This window comes from Carassius auratus, chromosome 18 (assembly GCF_003368295.1).
Source record: "Carassius auratus strain Wakin chromosome 18, ASM336829v1, whole genome shotgun sequence".
NCBI classification, from domain to species: Eukaryota; Metazoa; Chordata; class Actinopteri; order Cypriniformes; family Cyprinidae; genus Carassius; species Carassius auratus.
The window spans coordinates 5,656,722-5,676,849 of record NC_039260.1 but is presented as its reverse complement, the minus strand read 5'-3'; the positions used below and the strand labels follow the sequence as shown (position 1 = coordinate 5,676,849).

Genomic DNA, 20,128 nt, shown 5'->3' with positions numbered 1-20,128 from the left:
TCCTACTCACTACATATACAAAGTTGGAAATCAGAAACAATTAAGGATGAGCAAAGACAATTATGAAGTAATTGCAGAATGAACCAAACAATTCTAAACAAGTAATTGTATATAATGATTCTGACTCACTTTTTTCTGTGTTTGAGCAACAACATCACACTGTGTAACGTGTCATTTTATATATTAGGTTCCATTTACACACTCGAACATAGAAGAAAAATATTAAACCAACATTACATATAAACAATCCCTTACAAAACTATAGCTGTATATTGTTAGATGAGTGCAATAAGTGAGAGGATTTGTATTTGGTTAGGAGTTACCAGTCTGTTGAACCAATTCAGTCAAAGGACACTGCCAGCAGAACGAATCAGTGTCCACGATCCTAATGTTCAGATCTAATAAACACACTACCTTTCAAAAATTTGGGATTTTATGAAAAAAATAAAAATAAATAAAGTCTCCTGTGGCCACAAAGGCTGCATTTATTTAATCAAAAATACAGTAACAAAACAGTAATTAAGTGAAATATTATTAAAATGTAAAATAAATTTGATGCTGACCCGACTGATTACTCCAGTCTTCAGTGTCACATGATCTTACAGAAATCATTCTAATATGCTGATTTGGTGCTCAAGAAGCATTTCTTATTATTAACGATCTTGAAAACAGTATTTTATTTCTATGAAAACAGTGTTACATTTTTAAATGACGAATAAAAAGCACAACATTTATTTTTATAGAAATCTTTCCAGTCTTTACTGTCATTTTCAACCAGTTTAAATCATCCTTGCTGAATAAAAGTAATAATTTCTTAAAAAAGAAAAATAATAATTCTTACCGACCCCAAGTTTTTGAACGGTAGTGTACTGTAACTGTGAATTAACACACTGCTGAATGTGATTTTATAACAAGTGAACATTTTCCATCCCCATCTTATATTAGCAATGCAACAAGTAACAGATTTTCGCAAAGTAAGGCAAAGAGAGCTTGCAAGTTCAATTTCTAACATTTCCTTCAGGCTATATATAGCTTATCGAATGTTCCTTTCCTGTTTTCCTATCATTTTTGGCAAGATTAATCAAAAGGATCCAATTTCTTGAACCCAAAAAATGATCTAGTGTCGTGGGCAGGCGTGTCTGGATCGATGGAACGTTGATGGAACGTGCAAATGCATTCGCAAAAAATACCGCAAACTTCACATATCATCCGTGCTACTATGTACAGTGTCATTAAGTCTACAACCTCACAAATCGATCATTTTGACACAAAGAATGCTTGTATTTTACAGTGAGAAATGTTTATTTCATGTTTGGTCTATTTATCTCATTATTTTGTTGATGTTTCGATGATATGATTTTTTGTTTCCGCGTTTCCACCAGCCATGATGTGCTCATTAAATATTAATGATTCCAATCATATGAATGAAGAAATGTACTGTACATGCAGAGTATAGCCTCATGGGGGTTGTAGCACTCTCATTCCTTCGCAATTTCATACAGCCTAAGGGCAAATATTGCCCTTCAAGACTATTAAGCATTGACTAACTCATTAAAATCGAATTTATCATGAGACTTCAAGTATGTATCTATGGGCAACTTCAAGTTAAGAACTTCTGACACGTCTGGGGAGCTCCACAGTTCTAGATTATTGGTTTTACCAGACGTAGTTGCTCGTCCCGTGAGGTAACCCAGGATTGAAGCCCTATGATGCTGATTACCTCTCATTAGCGAGAGCTCAGAGAAAACAAGCTCAGTGAAGGTGCTCCATCAAATATGTCCAAGTCAAGGAGCCATGGTCCTCAAGCCCTGTTTTTCCATGATGTTCCACAGCTTCCGCAGGTTGGACTGAGTGATGGTGTCATCCGGCTTCAGCTGCAAGGCTCGCAGATAATTGGCCTCCGCTTCCTGGAGTTTGCCGTTGAGATGGAGAATGGCTCCGAGGTTCATGAGGGCTGCGGGATACTGTGGAAGAAAAACACCAAACAGTCACTTTAAGGAAGCAAATAATGTCTTTTGCATGCTTCTTCTCAAGCAAACCAGGTTCCAGCGAATCACTGGCATTTCTGAAATGTTTTCGGGTTCACATGTCGATAAATTTAACCAGAATCTCGCTGTCATTCTACAGTCTATAACTCTCCCGGACGCACATCATCTGTTTTACTTATGTCAGGCTTACATGAGTGATGTTGAATGCATCAGGCTTCAATGGAAACAATATGTTGACTACGCTGATTCTTCTCACATAAGGAGATTTCAATGGATGCGTAAATCAAACTGAACCTAAACTAAACCCAACATTCCAAGAGTCCCGAGATGGACGTACAAAACATATTTGCTGCAGCACTTGGGGCTAAAACACAGGCTGGCATGACTGAATTTAATATATAAAAAATATTTCATTGCAAGAAGGTGATGTGATTTCAATTAAAAGCCTTTTTTGGACATGCTTCATGCTTTGCTCTGCCACCTCTGAAGGGAGAGAGTCGTATATTATCCAACACTCACGAGAGTTAAACTAACACTAACTGACTTTTTAGGCCAGCTGCCATTGTTTTCCCACACGGAAATGTAGAAGGAGACGATCGTTGTGGAACTACACAACGCATAAGAAAGACATTAGCACTATTTGACCCAACACGGCGATATCAAACCTCAAAACGAGACTGAGGGACAAATGAACTGCAAACTGTGGCATTAACTGTGCTCAAGTGACACATATACCTTCCTCTCAAAACCAAATATATTCTAGGCTATAATCGGCTGTTTCTTTTTACTAGCTTCAAGTATCCAAGTAAAAAAATAAAAATCAATTAATCAATAGAAAAATGGAAAATCTACTTCTGTTAGGACATTTTCAGTTTGCAGATTGTTTTCTGTAATCCTAAAGCCCTACATAAAACAATATATAATTCAAGATAGCAAACACCTGTGAAAAATCAATATCTTCATATCAACAGTACACAGGACCCTAATTTGACTGACTTTTTAAAATTATGAAAAATTGGGGTTTGATATGACCCCAAAAGTCCTAAAATAATGGTATAATTTATTTGAAATCCCTAAAGTGGTATTGTAAATCATAATATAGGTATTTTTCCTTCATTAATAAATAAATGCATTTGTTTTTAAATTGTAATAGGATTACCCAGTTAAATTCTTTAATGAAAGTAACTCACCTAAATTGTATATAATTGTATATCAAAATGTAAAAAAAATATATAAATACATATAAAATATAATAAAAAAAGTCTAAAAAGCAGTGTAAAACAGCTTCACATTACAGCATGCAACACCTGAATTAAAAAAAATTTTTTTTTTTGTTTTAAACTATTTCGAAAAGTCAAGCCCTGCAATTCATATTCGTTTTCATATATTTGTGTTTGTATACTATTCAGACGGGTGTAACGTTTAAATTGTTGTCCAGATGTTTGTAGAGACCCACCACTTTAGATTCCTGTAGAGTAAGTCCTTGTGCCTTTACCAGCCAAAAACTATGAATAACCGTCACCACAACATAGAGCCTTTCTAGATAGTGTCAGGTGAGAGGAAGTCAGCAGCGGAGGGGAATCTACCCTGCTGTGGCCTCAAGAAGTTTCCTGACCCCCCTGCTTCCTCTTCACCCTTCACTCTAACCGCACAGTATCCCTTCACAACACCACCCTGGCATGCAGACACAGCATCAGCGGTACCAGATGTGGATAGGATCTTGGGACTTTTGTTGAAACAGCTGCTAAGGAGACAAACATCCCTGAAGACAAAATGTCCAGGCACTGTACAACACTGAAATAAAGGCATCATTTAGAAAAAAAGGAAGGTTTACTACTAGTATCAAATAACTTGATAAGTAATGTTTCTGAGTCCACTTCAAAGTAATAATGTAAAGGAAATAATAGTTTGCATATAGTTTGACAGTTGCTGAAACAAATGATATGCCCTCAATATACCCAAAAGCATACATAGGCATCACTAAGAGATATATTTATTATATAAAATAAGGAAATCATAATAAATAAATGAATAATGTATAGTAATTAGCAATCAATAATTTATTTGTAATAATAATAATTATTATATTTTCTATTTAAATGTAATTATATTCTTATAATTCTAAATTAACAAATAAATTTAATTAATTTGAAACTGATTCCACTCATGTTTTAATGAAGGTTAATTAAACATTCCACAAAACAAAAAACACAAACAACAAAACAAAACAAAAACACAACACAACAAAACCACTTTCTTAATCTTAAACTGACTTCACCTAACAGGTTTGAGCCTCATATCAGCCATCCAACATATTGCCAATTTTCTACATTTCCATTTGTTCATTTTGCTCTTCTGTTTGCTCTTCTGTTCCCCATTCAGGCAGCTGCAAACTGAACATCAAACGCATCCACATATTCCAAAGAAATCAAACAACTGTGTGTTTTGCTAACTTCACAGTACACTTCCCTGACACACTGCGTCTCTTTAAAGTTTGAGACTGATGTTTTTTTTGTTTTTTGATGCAAACCCCAAAACTGCCAACAGAGCATGTACAGTTGGTCACTGATACAACTTATGGGGAGCAGTTGAGTCACACCAATCATTTAAAGTCAACTACCATGTGTGTGCATGGCAGACGTCCCATGTGCAGCACGGCTTAGGTACTTACATTGGGTCTCAGGTTGGCTGCTTGTCTGTAGTACTTTTCAGCAGCACCATTGAGGCTGGCTTGCCTGAAAGAGCAAATAAACATAGTTACTTCATCCTGTTGCACAAGTTTATCGCTGGCCATTAAACCATGGACTATTTGTTAACCAACTTTAAGGCCATGGAAAACTAGGCAGAAGCCAAACAGGGTTATAAAAATGCCTGACTTCACAATTTTTGAGCAGAAAATGTGCCCTCATTTCTTAGGTCATGACCTACAACCTACTGGACACTCTTTGAAGATCTTTAGCTTCTTTACAACTCTAAGGTTTTATTTTTCCATGGGAAAAAAACCCATCCTCTAGCTGCTTGTACCTGCTGGTAGCAATATCTTCTTTTTGAAGAGAGTTCAATATGGAGACAATGACTGTCGGCCAAGAAAGGCTGGGTTGTAATGATGAAAGAGAGCTGAAGATTTCCTTTATTTATGATAAATGACCACTTTCTCTATACTGGCTGGTTTTATAAACCCTCCTTCATCCTCAGCAAGACTCTTTGCTGAAAAAAGCTAAGGTTAAACGTTTCAAGAAATAGTTTTTAATTAAGGGAAAATATGTATGTCCTGTACTTGAAATATTCAAGCAGTGAGATGATGGATAAATGATATGTGTGGAAAACATTCCAGTTTCTTAACCTTGACAGAGAGATGAATGAGGAAGAAGATAAATTAAGACATCGGACTGAAATACAATTTAGGAGGACATTTTTACAAGCAGAGCTGAAGATATCAAAAGTTGCGTTTAGGACACATGCAATAGCTGACAAGTTTGAATTCGGCTTGCAACATCTACCAATCCCATTTTCTACATCCTGTTTGGGACCGTGGTGAACTTCGAACAGCTAAACATGGAGTTATCCTTTCCTTTGTACAGTAACAGATGACACTTTTGGGTCATTTTTTCAAGTTAGTTTGTGAAAAATCAGCTGTTATAGAAGTAGGTTACAATGTCCTTAAACAGTACAAAGCCGGATGGTGAAGCAACTCCAAGGTAAGGCTAAAAGCAGCCAAATTTATTAAACATCATAAACCTGTCCTTGTAGGCAAGAGCCAGACATGGGTGTCATGTAGGTTAAAATTTTTTTTTAATGGGGCTGAATTTGTATTTAACGTGATTACAATTGAATAAAAATGTCAGAAATGTATCATTAGGTTATATAACGTTTCCTTTTCCATGGTTATCCAAACAGCGATTAAGTTATATATAGAAAGTGACATTATCACAAAAATTGATCTAATGCAAGTGTAAGCACTGTCAAAAAAAAAAAAAAATGAAACTAACGTTATAATCATGAAGCTCTATACACTGCGAAAATGAATATATTTCTTACATTGAACATACATCTGTGCTTTGTTGTTTATGATGACAGAATTCACAAGCGTCCGTAATTCAGTCAGCGAATGCGCGCGCTCTTAACAAAACTGATGAGTTTCAGCGATGACTCATCTGAATGCTTTTGATTGGCCATTGCATTCCTAAGCTCAACAGAATTGTGTGTAATTGGTTAAAATGCGCAACTCTTTAAAACGCCTAAATAAATACGGTGCCACATGAGAAGATCTTAATTTAATGCTGCAATCGACACTGTCTATTCATATTCACTTTGTTAGCAACATACATAAGAGATTACATTTGTTTGTGCAGGGGCATTTTTGTCCAATTTAGTGGCATTTTACCCCAAGTCCCTATGGCCAGGGGAAGGCAAATGCCGGTGTTATACTTTCCACATGAGCAATTCGGACGAGTACATGGACGCGGACTACTTGTATTTATACTACCGAAAGTGTACGATAATGGTCTGCTCCACAACAAACATGTGAACAAATAATTGCACATCTGGCTGTCTTTATATCGTTTTATTGACAGATTGTACAGGTTCGAGTATCAACGGGCTACCTCAGACAGCCTGCGCATGTGCAATGGTGCTTTTGAAGCCTACTGACCACATGCATTGTCCGCACACTCTCCGAGGACGATCTTTATGTCACGCCTACCAAGCGGTCCATAGTGGACTTGCGGATGTGGAAAGTATAACATAGGCTTAAGCCTTCCCCAGCCTTACACACACGCTGCCTATGTCCTTACAGTTTATCCACTACAAATAAAAAACAGAATAATAATTAAAATATTCAAGGAAACAATAAGAATAACTTTTAAAGCAGAAGGGGCCTCCAAAACCGTTATGTTCTTTGATTCTAATTGTAGAATAAAAATGTGACTTGACAAATCTGCATGGTGTGCATGCCTATATTTACAAATTAATAAAAAAAAACAGCTCATCTGGATCAGTGACTTTTTTTTTGTCTATTTGATGCCCAGTTGGTTTCTGGGTTAGTAAAAAATAAAGCAAAATAATAAAACAATATAATAAAGTAAAAAAAAAAAAAAGAAAACTTACTAATTAAAATGAATAAAATGAGAATAACAATGGTTGCTTTTAAAAATATTTGAAACATTACTCAATATTTTAAATAATGATATTCACTAATTTAATGTATTCAATTTAGTAGAATGACATTATAAAGATAACATATTGCGTGTGACATTTACTTTCTCTCTCTCTCTCTCTCTCTCTCTCATGCAATATGAATGAGCAAAAAAAGTTTGAAAATCCCTCATTTAAATGATTTGTCTTCCTGAATTAACTGGCCCGACCATTTCTGAATATGCACATGGCTAAAAATGACCTGTTAACTTTTAAACCTGTTTAAAAAAAAGAAAAAGAAGAAAAAAAGTTACATTAAATCCTATGGGGTGACTGGTTCTTAACAGTGGACTTAAGCATTTAACCAAAACCATGTGTTACTGTTCACCCTCCACAATTCTGTTTTACAATCCTTTCCTCCTGAACGATGAGTCTGTGTAATTTTCACATTCATGTGCACGTAATAAAATGGGGCTTGATCGTGACCGCAATTGCCTTCAGGGACAAAAGATTCTGTTAAAATCAACAGTGGGAAAGTGACCACCCTTAACACCGAGTCAAAACTGTGCTAGGACTGTGTTGGTCTTCATGACCACAACTGCAATATATGGTGAAAATCTAAAAGACAGCACCAACTGGACCTCCCTAAGTCAGATATAAACCTCCAAAATACAATAAACCAAATGTTTAATTTTTGGCAACCAAACTTTTCCTCCAACCCACCACAGTCTACTCGTTATTTCATTCCAAAGTGGTCACCAACCTTCCGAGAAAAAGCATAAAATAATTCATGACCCGTTGATGTAACCATGTACAACTACATTACATGAAAGCTTCAAATAAGCTATAGAACTCCTCACAAATAAACGGAGAGCTATGGATTAAAAACATGAGCAACGTTGGCTGGAAGCAATTTATCTGAAGTCTGACAGCAATTGTCTTGAAATTTATTTGTATAAGAAGGAGAATTACAAAAGAGATGCTTTAAAGGAGATTAATTTAGATTTTAAGAAGGAAAGACTTTTAACAGATGAATAGAAAGCTAAAATCCTCTCTAAAATGCATTTTAAATTTACCCCTTCAAGGAATAGTTCATCCAAAAATAGAAATTTGCTCACCAATGGATCCTGTGCAGTGAATTGGTGCCATCAGAATGAGAGTCCAAGCAGCTGATAAAAACATCAAAATAATCCACACGACTCCAGTCCATCCGTTAACATCTTGTGAAGTAATTGTAAGAAACAAATCCACCATCAAGCCATTTTAACTTCAAATTGTAGCTTTTGGCCAAAATACATGTCCATAACGCTTCCTCCAGTGAAAAAGTCCATCTCTGTTGTCCTCTCACATGACAAACCACCAACATATTTGATTAGAAGTGTTTAGGACTGTGCCTCATCTGAGCATATTTCACTCCTGATTCAGAAATGTATACAGGACTCTTACTTAAGCTAGAAGCAATAGCTAGAGGTTAAAATGTCTTGATGGATTTTTTTGGTACAAACACAGCATACATTTCTATTAATTGATGGACAGGAGTCTTGTAGATTACTGTGATCTTTTATTAGCTGTCTGAACTCTCATTCTGATGGCACCCATTCACTGCAGAGGATTGAAGTGTTGTAATGCCAAATTAATGCAAGTGATAAAATAAAAAAGATTGTCAATGTTTTCATATAAAGAAACATTCTTCAACATTTTCAGCAAATTCTCTTTTTTGGGTGAACTATTCCTTTAAAGTACTGCAGCTTAGCATACTAGAAAAAAAGAACAAAAAGGGCAAACTTGTTTTGAAGTAGTAAAAGTGGCGTTTTACTTTGCGTGGCAGTGACACGATTTGGCCGGGGTTTGAAAAAAAATCACTGCTCGTTTGAAGAGGGCAAGGAAACTGATAGTAAGGAAGCAAACTTGTCGGTGCAGACAGGCCCCTGAGAGCCGCACATCTGAAGCAGCCTCGTACTTCCCCACCCCACTCAAATCCACCCCCCACCCGAGACCCTTCTGCAAGTCCTTCCAAGACAAACACACCAGGAACCCGAGCTTCAAATGAGTCGGACCGCAAGCTAGCAAGAAGGCAGGGGACACAGCCTAAGACTACAATTAACAACCAAGTGTTCTTGTAGCAAAAAGCACCATGCAAAATCTGCAGTAGGACTGGGATACTTTTTAGGAAGTGCGTAACTGTATACACCATGTAAACTCCATGTAGCAATTATGAGAAGTGTATTCAAAAGAAACCCTGAGGCAAGGGTATTAATGCAGGGTTTCCATTACATGTGCTGCAGAGGACCGCAACAGAACGCAAGCATCCATGCAAATGGGGAGGAGGAAGAATTAAAAAACATCCTTGAGTGCAGCATGTATTGCTTCAGGATCCAGACTTGCTATTGGACATTAAGGTGATAACTCAATATAGTAATTACTGTATCTACAAAACAAACAAACAAACAAACAAACAAGCAAACAAAAAACCCTGCCCCATTCTTTATCGAAATTGAATAAAGTCCAGTTGAATTTCTGGATTTGCACTGATAAAAAAAAAAAAAAAAAATTATATATATATGTATAATTTTTTTTTGCTGGCTGCAACCCTGTAAAAACAAAACATTTTTGGTTTGCAAACCACCAGTTGAAAACCAATATGGCTGCTATGTGCTACAAAAATCTTTATGCTTTGTCCGGAAATATGGGTATTTAATCATAGGGAGAAAAAAAAAGTCCGTATGGATTTAGCGTGTCCTCCTCACCTGAGCATGTGAGCTGCACTGAAAACCACATCAAATTCTTCACTGTCCAACTGGGCCGCTTTCTCTGCCATTTCAGCGGCCTCCAAAAGCCGTGACTCCTCCAGCAAAAACTGACCTGAGGGGAAAAAAAAGCAGGGGAATTTCATATTATATTTGCTTTTACTCCCTCGGAAAGACAAATGTGAAATATTTCCTTTGGCTGTGGGATGGATAGTTTGGTCTGCCCTCTCAATGATTCTGTGAAACACGAGATAGCAAGGCCGCTGCACGCCGCGCGAACCATCTGACAGACCATTTGTCCAATTGAGATTTCTACGATAGGCATGTTTCCATGACAAATTAAATGCTTACTCCTGTAAGGTTGTGGAAAGGGGACTGAGTGGGATCTCAAACCTCTGCAGTATCGCTGCTAGAGGCATCAGTCAAGACTGAAGTGGAATAAATAGCCTGTTGCTATTTGCAGAAAAGGCTCTCCACACTTCTGACCACTACTGGGCCAAAACCAAACATTTTTTCCCAAAGAGAAATGACCAAAATAGAAACCTAAGAAGCGATGTAATCCAAAGTGAAGATAGTGGGAAACAAACCTATTTGCATACACAAATTGCATTAAGAAAATATTACAAAATCTGCACTAAGCAGAGTCTTTCTCCCCATGGTAAATGAGAGTGGTGGTCTATCACGCGAAACGGAAAATTTCAAAGAAGAAGCCACGTTCTCTGATACACTGGTTATGCACTAAAGAACAATAGAAGGAAATACAAGATCATCTTTATGGCCTTTGGATAGTACGTGTTCTGAAGATGTCTGATCAGACACGTACTAAATTATATTACGCAGATGCCTTGGCAGCGATCGAGTGGAAAACATATTTTTGGGGTTAGCCTGTGATGCTGTGTTTATCTGGACTAAGTCCATGCATGGGAGCATCCAGGGACAGGTCAACCATAAAAACCTAGGATCTGAAGAAAAGCACGGAAGACTCATTTGTCGAGACCAAAAAAAAAAAAAATTATTAGGATTATAATATATTAATATAATTATATATATATATATATATATATATATATATATATATATATATATATATATATATATATATATATATATATATATATATATATATATTTATTTATTTATAAACTTTTACTTTAAATTTTAAAATGTACTTATATTTCAAAAATGAAAAAAAAAGTTGATAAATATGAGAGTATACTGTACAATAATATAATAACGCATGTAAAATATTGTTAGATATTAAAAGAAAATTGGCTATTACAGTATCAGAGTTTTGTTTTTGTCATTTTTCACATTTCAATTAAAAAAAAAAAAATCACATGCATTGAAGACTGAGATGAAAGAGAAGAAATCATTTAATAAGGTCATTATTTCTGTTTTGTTTTTGCGCACAAAAAGTATTCTCATAGCTTCATAAAATTACAGTTGAAGCACTGATGTCACATGGACTATTTCAACAATGTCCTTACTACCTTTCTGGGCCTTGAATGTGTCGGATGTGTAGCTGTCTCTGCACAGTCAGAAAGCTCTCGGATTTCATCATCAAAAAAAATAAAAAATAAAATCTTAATGTGTGTTCCGAAGAGGTTTTACAGGTTTGGAACCACATGAGGGTGAGTAATTAATGACAGAATGGTAATTATTGGGTGAACTATCCCTTTAACATTGAAAATAATGATGCGATGCACAGAAATAATTGTCTTTAGAAAAAGTGTTCTTTATATATATATATATATATATAAAATGTCCCTGGGAAGGAAACTGAGCTCCAATAATCTGAGTCTCAGTTGGAGAAAATGGCCACAGGCTATAATTTGGCTAAATCAAATTCATGCAGACACACATGAAAACTCGTATGCTTTATCCTTTGAGAAATAAGGCCTCGTTATCTCTCTCTGCTCGCTGAGGCGTGGGTGGTTTCGTCTCACTTGAATAACGTCTGTATACCAGGTACGCTTCAGATAATGCCGAAACAATGACTTCCTGCTCAGTACCATCTATCTTGCTGTGAAAAAGCCTAGAACTGTAACCTCAATTACAAGACAAATGGCAGCTAAAGAGCTAAACGCGAACAATTATGGTCAATATGGAGTTGAGGAGAAACTGCACAAGACGTTGTGGAGTATTTCATGAATTTCACTACGCCAGCCAAACTAGAGTAGATGCAATGTGCGGATTCATAACTTCATTATCTTTGCATAACTGGATGACTATCTAATGTCGTTTCAGCCCGTGTGTGCAAGTTGAGAAGAAATAAAATAAAGTAATACCAACCATAATGCATATAGCAGTTCCCTTTAGTGGGATCGAGCTCGATCGCCTTGAGAAAGAACTTCTCCGCTTCCGTTTTCTGACCCTGAAATGAAAACAAACAAAGCATATCAGGAATTTCTTCAGGGCGAGGTTTTCATGGAAATGTTCATTTTTCATTTCTAACCTTTGGCCTGATATATAATGTTCACTAGAGCAACAGGAAATGTGTTCAGCTGCTATAATTGCACACTTTGACTATATTATTCCAAGAGTTATCTTTAAATAAAAAAATAAATAACAGACAAAATCAACAACATGAAAAAGTTTTCCATTATAGTTAATATAGCACACATAGCTCATAATATAATATAATATTTTATATTTAATTAAATGGGACTGCATGCATGCATGATAACTGTATATTATGCAACTGAATAAATAAATAAACAATTTTGATTTAAAAAAAATAATTATATTAGGGAAAAAGAAAGAAACGGCTAAATGATGATTGATATATATATATATATATATATATATATATATATATATATATATATATATATATATATATAGTGATCATTACATAAAAATATTCCAGAGAACAGAGCGATAGAAACTGAATACTGAATATATGAATATGAATATATCTTAAAACCTGAAGAATTCATACTGGTTCCAGTCTGAGATGTATTATCATACCGTGTTCTCACTTGATTAACTGTGCATGGATTTATCTGCAGACCAGACGCAAAACAGTGATGTATTTTTATTTACACTGTAGAATGTAAATCCCCAGCGCAGCGATGTGTAACTTTAAATCAATGCATTGCACTCACAGCGATGCCTACACTTGATAGAGCCAGTGCTGTTTAATGTTAGACATGGATGTTTGCAAACTTACACCATGTCAAGAGTGTGAGAAAAATAGAGAAACCGTCACTTGGAACACTTCACCTGTATAGTTTATATGCCATGAGGGGAAAAAGGTCAGAGTAAAGTTCAGTCTGAAGATTTTTGTAATGTTTTTAAAGAAGGGTCTTATGCTCACCAAAGCTACATTTATTTGATAAAAAAACACAGTAAAAACATTGTGAAAAATTACATTTTAAAATAACTTAATATTTAAATATATTTTACATTTATTGTATTAAAACTGAATTCACTCCAATTTCTTCATTAGAAATCATTCTAATATGCTGTTTTTCTGCTCAAAAAACATTTCCTATCAATATCAAACAGTTCTGCTGCTTAATATTTTTATGGGATTTTTTTCGAAGAACGAAATAGACATCTTTACTGTCTAAATATTTAGATCCATTTGACATACTTGCTGAATAATGTAGTGATTTCTATAAAAATCATTTATTGACTGTAGTCTTTTGAACGGTAGTGAATACCAAAATATTTATACTTTGGGGTATGTTGCACATGAAACAAAGCATGTCTTCACTCCAGTAAGTAAAGATTCAGCACAAGGATAAGCTTGGTCAATTCCTGACAAACACATCTCAGTGTCATCCGCCGAGGTCGTGTTATCATTCTAAAGCAATATCCTGCTTTACCCCTTTCCTCTGAACACACACACACACACACACACACACGCACGCACGCACACACACACACACACCCGTATGCTGGACCCCCGACCCCTTAATCTAAGCATGACATCAGAGAGACAACAGACACACTGCTGTTCCTACGTCTCTGTGGTGTTCGTCAACGGATTCTGAGCCTGATTAGCGATGGAAATGAGAGAATTCGGTTACGCAGCTGAAACACTCACACACACACTCACACAAAGACTCACATCCCTGGGGTTGGGCTCTTTGACCCGGTGAGTTTGTGGAGGGAGGTCAGGGAAGGTCAGCACAGCGGGGGAAAGGACTGAGTTTCATCATGTGTCCTCTCGTTTGACCCCTGACCGTGAAGATTTCCCTGTTCCCCACCTGGAAATGATGCCAGGACAATGCGATGCTGACACGAAGAACATTTCCTCATCATTAATTTATATTTTTAGATGAATTAACAACATTAAGATGACAGCAGAGCCTTTTTTATTAATCATTTTATTTCAAATAAATGCTGTTCTTTTGAACTTTCCATTGATCAAATAATCTTAAAAAATTATTCTAGAAAAAATAAAAAAAATAATAGTAATCATTTTCAACTGAAATTTAAAAATCTTGAGCACCAAATCTGCAAATTAGTAAGATTTCTGCACTGAAGAGTAGAGTAATGATGCTGAAAAATCAGCTTTGCCTTCACATAAGTTTTTTTTCAAATAAATAATAAATCACATGTTAAAATATATTACAATAGAAATATATTATCTTAAATTAGAACAACATTTCTGTTTTTAACAAGACCGACAGCAATGGGATGGAAATATGTTGTTTTATGTAAAGCAATTTTAAAAAGATATTACAACTAGGGCTGTCAATTTAACACTTTAAATGTTATATAATTAATTGTAATGGTTTCTATCGCGTTTCATACTGAAGCACATCTTTCATTTCTGATGGGAATTCTTTTAACAAACAATGATACATGTTTAATTAAATTAATTGGAATATTACAACATTAAAAACCATTCAAAGTTTAATTTGACTGACAACCCAAATAATGAATGTTGCCATGCAAATAAACTACAAAGTCTACCGTACCTACAAACGCACATCATTCATGAAACAATGTCGATGGAACTGACAAACAAATACTCGCTACACTTGAGCAAACTCACAGAAGTGCACAAAACGTTTTCCTTTCTTTCATTCAAATTTATTCACATCACTGCTCAGGCCCCCTCAATCCCAAAGGATTATGGGTACTCATGTTTTACTCTGTTTCTGCATAAAGCAAGCAGAAACTGTAAGAACCTGGCAGATTTGAGCTGGAAACTTTCTCCAAAATCAGTACGGCTCTGAAGTGAAGACAACACCTTTTGAATTGGCTCTCACTTGAGTGAGTTTCATCACAGCAGTATGGCTCTGTGATGGATTGACTTCGTCTCTGGTGGACTGACTTGTTCTGGCCTCTTCCAATGGCTTCATTCAGGAAGTTTGCGTAGTGCTTTCTTTGGTTACATTGCGAGTCCCTGGATTGAGATGTTTGAGGACAGTGTGTCTTGGGGTTTTAGTTAACTGAGACAAAGAAAGAGAGGGACAGAGACACGGAACCCTTTCAACATTGCTTATTCTTGGCTGTGTGAAATGATGTAACTGGCAGAAATGTGTGGTTATTATAAACTGTTTATGAAGAGAATGCTATAAATACTACACTGTTTTTGTTACTTGCACCAAGGTTTACGACACTGTCAAGAACACCTAAACAAACTAAATTAAAAAAATAAAAGGTTTATAAAAATAGCTTTAGAAGAGTCTTTCATTGGTGATCATTTCAAAATTGACCGATACGAGTGCGTGTGAGTCATAAATGCATTAATACGGATGCATTACTTCGAATAAATGCAGATCTTAAAAGATCCTAAAAAAAACTATTTATCAGAAATATTTCACAAAAATCTGAAAAACTGCTTTCAACATTGAATTTATAAATGTTCTTGAGCACCAAACCAGCATATTATACACTGAAGACTGCAGTAATGATCAATGAGTAAAAAATCAGCTTTGCTATAAAAGGAATAGATATTTAAATATATATATATATATATATATATATATATATATATATATATATATATATATATATATATATAAAAATAAATAACACTTTATTTTAATGTATTTCTGATCAAATAAATGCAGTTACAGTAAGTGTCTTCTGAAAACAATTCAAAAAATTATTTTCTAACCCTGTAGACATATTTTTTCTTTTTGATAGCTTACCAAAAAGCCATTAATTTAGATGCTCTGATATTCTGCTAATACATTTAAATATAGTATATAGATATTTTAGCTACTGCTACAATTTTTTTTGTGACAGCGACAGATAAAGGACATTTTCTACATGAGCACGTCAAACTGCTACTTCACAGTAAGATTATAAAAATAACTTTCGTCTTTAGAATGGCGAGCATTGATGAATCATTCACAATGAAAACAGGAACCTGTATTAAGAAAGTAAATGGACAATGTTGACTAAATGATACTGCTATGAAGCTGAGATTCCATCACACTTCTCATTTGATTTTCATCATCCTAGCTTAATCATAAAGCTCCATTGTGCTGTCTGCTGAGCTTTCAAAGATGGTAAATTAAGACGGTCTGTATTTTCTTTACATAATCAGTTGGTGGTGGCCACATGAATAAGGAAGGCCTGAAGAGGACCATATGGTCAGAGTGGAAATGAAAAGAGACAGACACAGGTAAACCTGAGACAATACGCTCGGCCGCAGAGCAGGAACTCTCAGAGCCATCGCCTCCTCTCAACACATCTTCTCTCTTATCTGTCCACACGGATTTCTGCTGAGTGAATTCAGACCCAGGGCATCCGTGCGAGTAATTCAGTCTTCTGTTTTTAGCTGGTTCATTTTTTCAGTTTTAAGTTTCAAGATCAGAGAGAAAGAAAGAATGCGTCTGGTCTTGAGGGACGACTTCTCCGTTTAGATTTATGGATAGAAAAGGTTTCTTTATACTGTATAATGGTAGCTTCTCTTAGACACAGACAGATAATGTGTTCTAAAGCTTTGTGATGCCTAAAGGGTATTTAACGTTCAAGAGAGAGTTCTGACTTACAGACAATCATGTTTGAGTTAATAATTAGTCAATTAGCTAATGTCTCTATGTTTTATATCCATTAAAGACCCACTGTCTTTAATTTCAGACTATAAGTCGCACTGGACTATAAGTCGCATTTATTTAGAACCAAGGACCAAGCGAAAACATTACAATCTACAGCCGCGAGAGGGTGCTCTTTGTTTTCAGTGTAGACTACAGGAGCACTGAGCAGCATAGAGCGCCCTCTCGCGGCTGGAGACGGTAATGTTTTCTATTGGTTCATTTCTCTCTGTTCATGTCAAATTAATTTTGATAAGTCGCCCCTGACTATAAGTCGCAGGACCAGCCAAACTATGAAAAAAGTGTGACTTATAGTCCGGAAAATATGGTATATGGACTATTATGTTTTCTTCTGTGTCCCGCAGCATAGCACAAAAGGGATCATAAGTTCCATTTAAGGATAAACTATCACGTTTACTAGCCAAAATATTTAGCAGCTAGCCAACTCAATCCCTTATTCAGTCAGTGTCCATTAGAAAGTGAGTTTACCGTCATTGCCAGGAGCTTGCCGTAAGTGAGGTGTGCAGGTATATGGTCTGGTTTGGCTCGGAGGGATTCCTTATACCAGTGTTCTGCCTCGGTCAGTTTATTCAGCCTCATGTAGGCCTCTCCTGTGAGGGGAAGAGACAGGGGTCAGGTCAAAAGGTCAGAAGTTAAGGAAGCACATAAGCACGCCCCTCGCCGTGGTTTATTCCATGGAAAAAATAGAAGCAGTCAACTGAAAATGAACCACAAAGATTCACTCGATGAAATGTGATTCTCCGTCCGTTTATGCAAAATGAGCGAAGAGTGAAACCCATTTAGTTATTTAGTTACTTCAGTTATTCAGTTTTATTTTATTAGATAAGCATTAATTTGTAGTTAATATTGCTAAAAACTAAAATGAATGGGAAGGGGTATATAAATGTGATTGAGAATGTAATATTTATTCCAAAGTTTAATAAATGTTTCATTGTCATATTTTGCCATGTTCTGTGTGTTCTTCATTATGTGTCCACCTCGTCATGTGCTGGTCCACCCTGTCATCTTAATATTTTACAATAATATTTTAAATAATAATTCAATCATATCTATATAATCCAGTGTGTTCAGTAGCTAAGTGTGGGGGAATAACATCAAAAAAAAAAAAAAAAAACTGCATCCAAATATCACAGTTTTCTCCAAATAATAATAAAAATACATGTATGAATTGTATGCGTTTTTTTTTTTTTTTTTTAACAAGGGGTTTACACAAATTATTTTTTGTATTTATAATTTGAAAGCAAAAATGAATGGCAAGATAATATGTTTCTAAATTCCTTAATTGTCTACTATTTATGAAATGACAAAGAGAATAGGAAATTTAAGGGTTAAAAGGCACTTTACAGTGATAATGACCCATGTATACTACTCTAAAAAAAAAATACTGTGCTCCAGTCTTCAGCTCAGCAATTCAAAGCCATGCCTGTCCCAGTGCCAACCCTACTCTTATAAATCCAGACATAAGAGCTGACTCCTTATGACACCAGTATAAACACACACTCCTATCCTTTAAACATCATCTAATACCTCCGCCAGCCTCCAGCTCCCCACCCACCTGCAATGAAACACACGCTCCTCTCAGACAGATTACAGAAGAGCCTATCACAGCTACTTCCCTGAGATAACCCAGCCTAAACAATGTTAATGTAATGTAATTAGAGCTAAAATAACATAAGCAGAGCATACGTGACTACACTGGGGTTTAACAAGACCCGCCAGTCTCAATAGACGTCTTGTCCACACCAATGTCAAATATAGGACACTTGGGTCATTAAAACAGCCTAAAGTCAAATAACGCTGGAATTTTCAGCTATTATTTTAAAGATAAAAAAAAATGACATACTGCAGATGGTTCACTAATGACAGCTGGGAATGATGATGTCACACAAAACTCGTGCCATGTTTGTAAATGAACATGAATATTGGTTTGGAAATGCAGATTTTGAAGAAATACAGAAAACACTGACTCGTTTACCGAATTTTAAACAAACACAATTCCTCATTCGTCACGCATGTGTTTTGTGCAATAGAAAAACATTGTTTCAGAAGAGTCCTAACAGAAGAGATCATGAATTTAGCAATTTAAAAAAAAAAACTTTTAATCAGCAAGGATGCACTAAAGTAATCAAAAGTTACAGTAAAGACATTTATGTTACAAAAGATTTTGATTTTGAATAAATTCTATACTTTTGAATGTTCTATTTCTCAAAAATATTCTGAAAAATTATGTTTCTTGAGCTTCAAATCAGCATATTATAATGATTTCTGAAGGATCACGTGGCTAATGGCTGCCAAAAATTCAACTTCGCATCATAAAGGAATAAATTCCATTTTAAAGTATATTAAAATTATTTTATTTTATGCTCAAATAAATCCAGCCTTGGTAAGATAGTTCTTACAAAAACAAACAAAAAAACTACCTACCCCAAATTTGAAAGGTAGTGTACAAATCATCCACATGCTGGTATATTTAGCAGTTTCGAAGGATTGTTTAACAGATACAATCGGACCTCCTCAGTCAAGCTGTATTTGGCTCAGTTGGTCAGAGGAGACAGCTGTCGATTTTGGCTGTTAGAACGAGCTCAATACAGTTCAAACAGTGACAACAAACAAAAGAACACAAACCCGAACAATTAACAACAAATGCGCTTGGAAAGAAATGAACAAGGGGAAACGAAAAAAGTATTACAGAGAAAAACAGGCAAGAGATAATTGTGAGAAAATGAGATGGGAGGGAAAGGCTGAAGGCTGTGGGTTTGTAAATGTGTTGCATAAGATATTAAAATCTGACAGTCTGCTCCCATGCTCTAAATAAAACAGAACGATTCTCACGCTCTCTGTTTTGTACAAAGCCTCTAACTTATCTTGTTTGTGAAGTTGTTGTAAAATAAGACTGACAGTGAGGTCTTTTATCACCCTGAAGGGGTTTATTTTGCAAGAATGGCCTGTTGACTGTACATGATCCCACTTATTACACAACTGCTTACCAAATAAATATATAGACATAAATTATTGATTTGATTTGAAATTATTTTATGATCGTGTAGACAGCTTAACTAGCTTATCGTGTAAATTTTACTATCTTGTAGAGAGCTTAAAGTCTCTGCTAAGAAAAACAGTCCACTACATCACAGAAAACAATCAGCATAAGAATAAAACAAACACTGCAACAATATTAAAGTGCCCCAATTATGTATTTTTGAAATTGACCTTTCATGCCGTGTGTAATATA

General features: G+C 35.5%; 1 protein-coding gene across 1 annotated transcript in view; it reads right to left on the bottom strand.

Annotated features, from left to right (window-relative positions):
- Positions 1–820: 820 nt before the first annotated feature.
- tmtc2b (transmembrane O-mannosyltransferase targeting cadherins 2b) overlaps positions 821–20,128 on the bottom strand; it is a 99,620-nt gene continuing 80,312 nt past the window's right edge. Inside the window, exons 8-12 of the mRNA XM_026287226.1 lie at positions 17,365–17,486; positions 12,161–12,242; positions 9,869–9,983; positions 4,660–4,723; positions 821–1,964 (exon numbers count right to left, since the gene is read on the bottom strand). Of these exons, the coding sequence (XP_026143011.1) occupies positions 1,785–1,964; positions 4,660–4,723; positions 9,869–9,983; positions 12,161–12,242; positions 17,365–17,486 (563 nt within the window). The 3' untranslated portion in view covers positions 821–1,784. The remainder of the gene's footprint in view (positions 1,965–4,659; positions 4,724–9,868; positions 9,984–12,160; positions 12,243–17,364; positions 17,487–20,128) is intronic.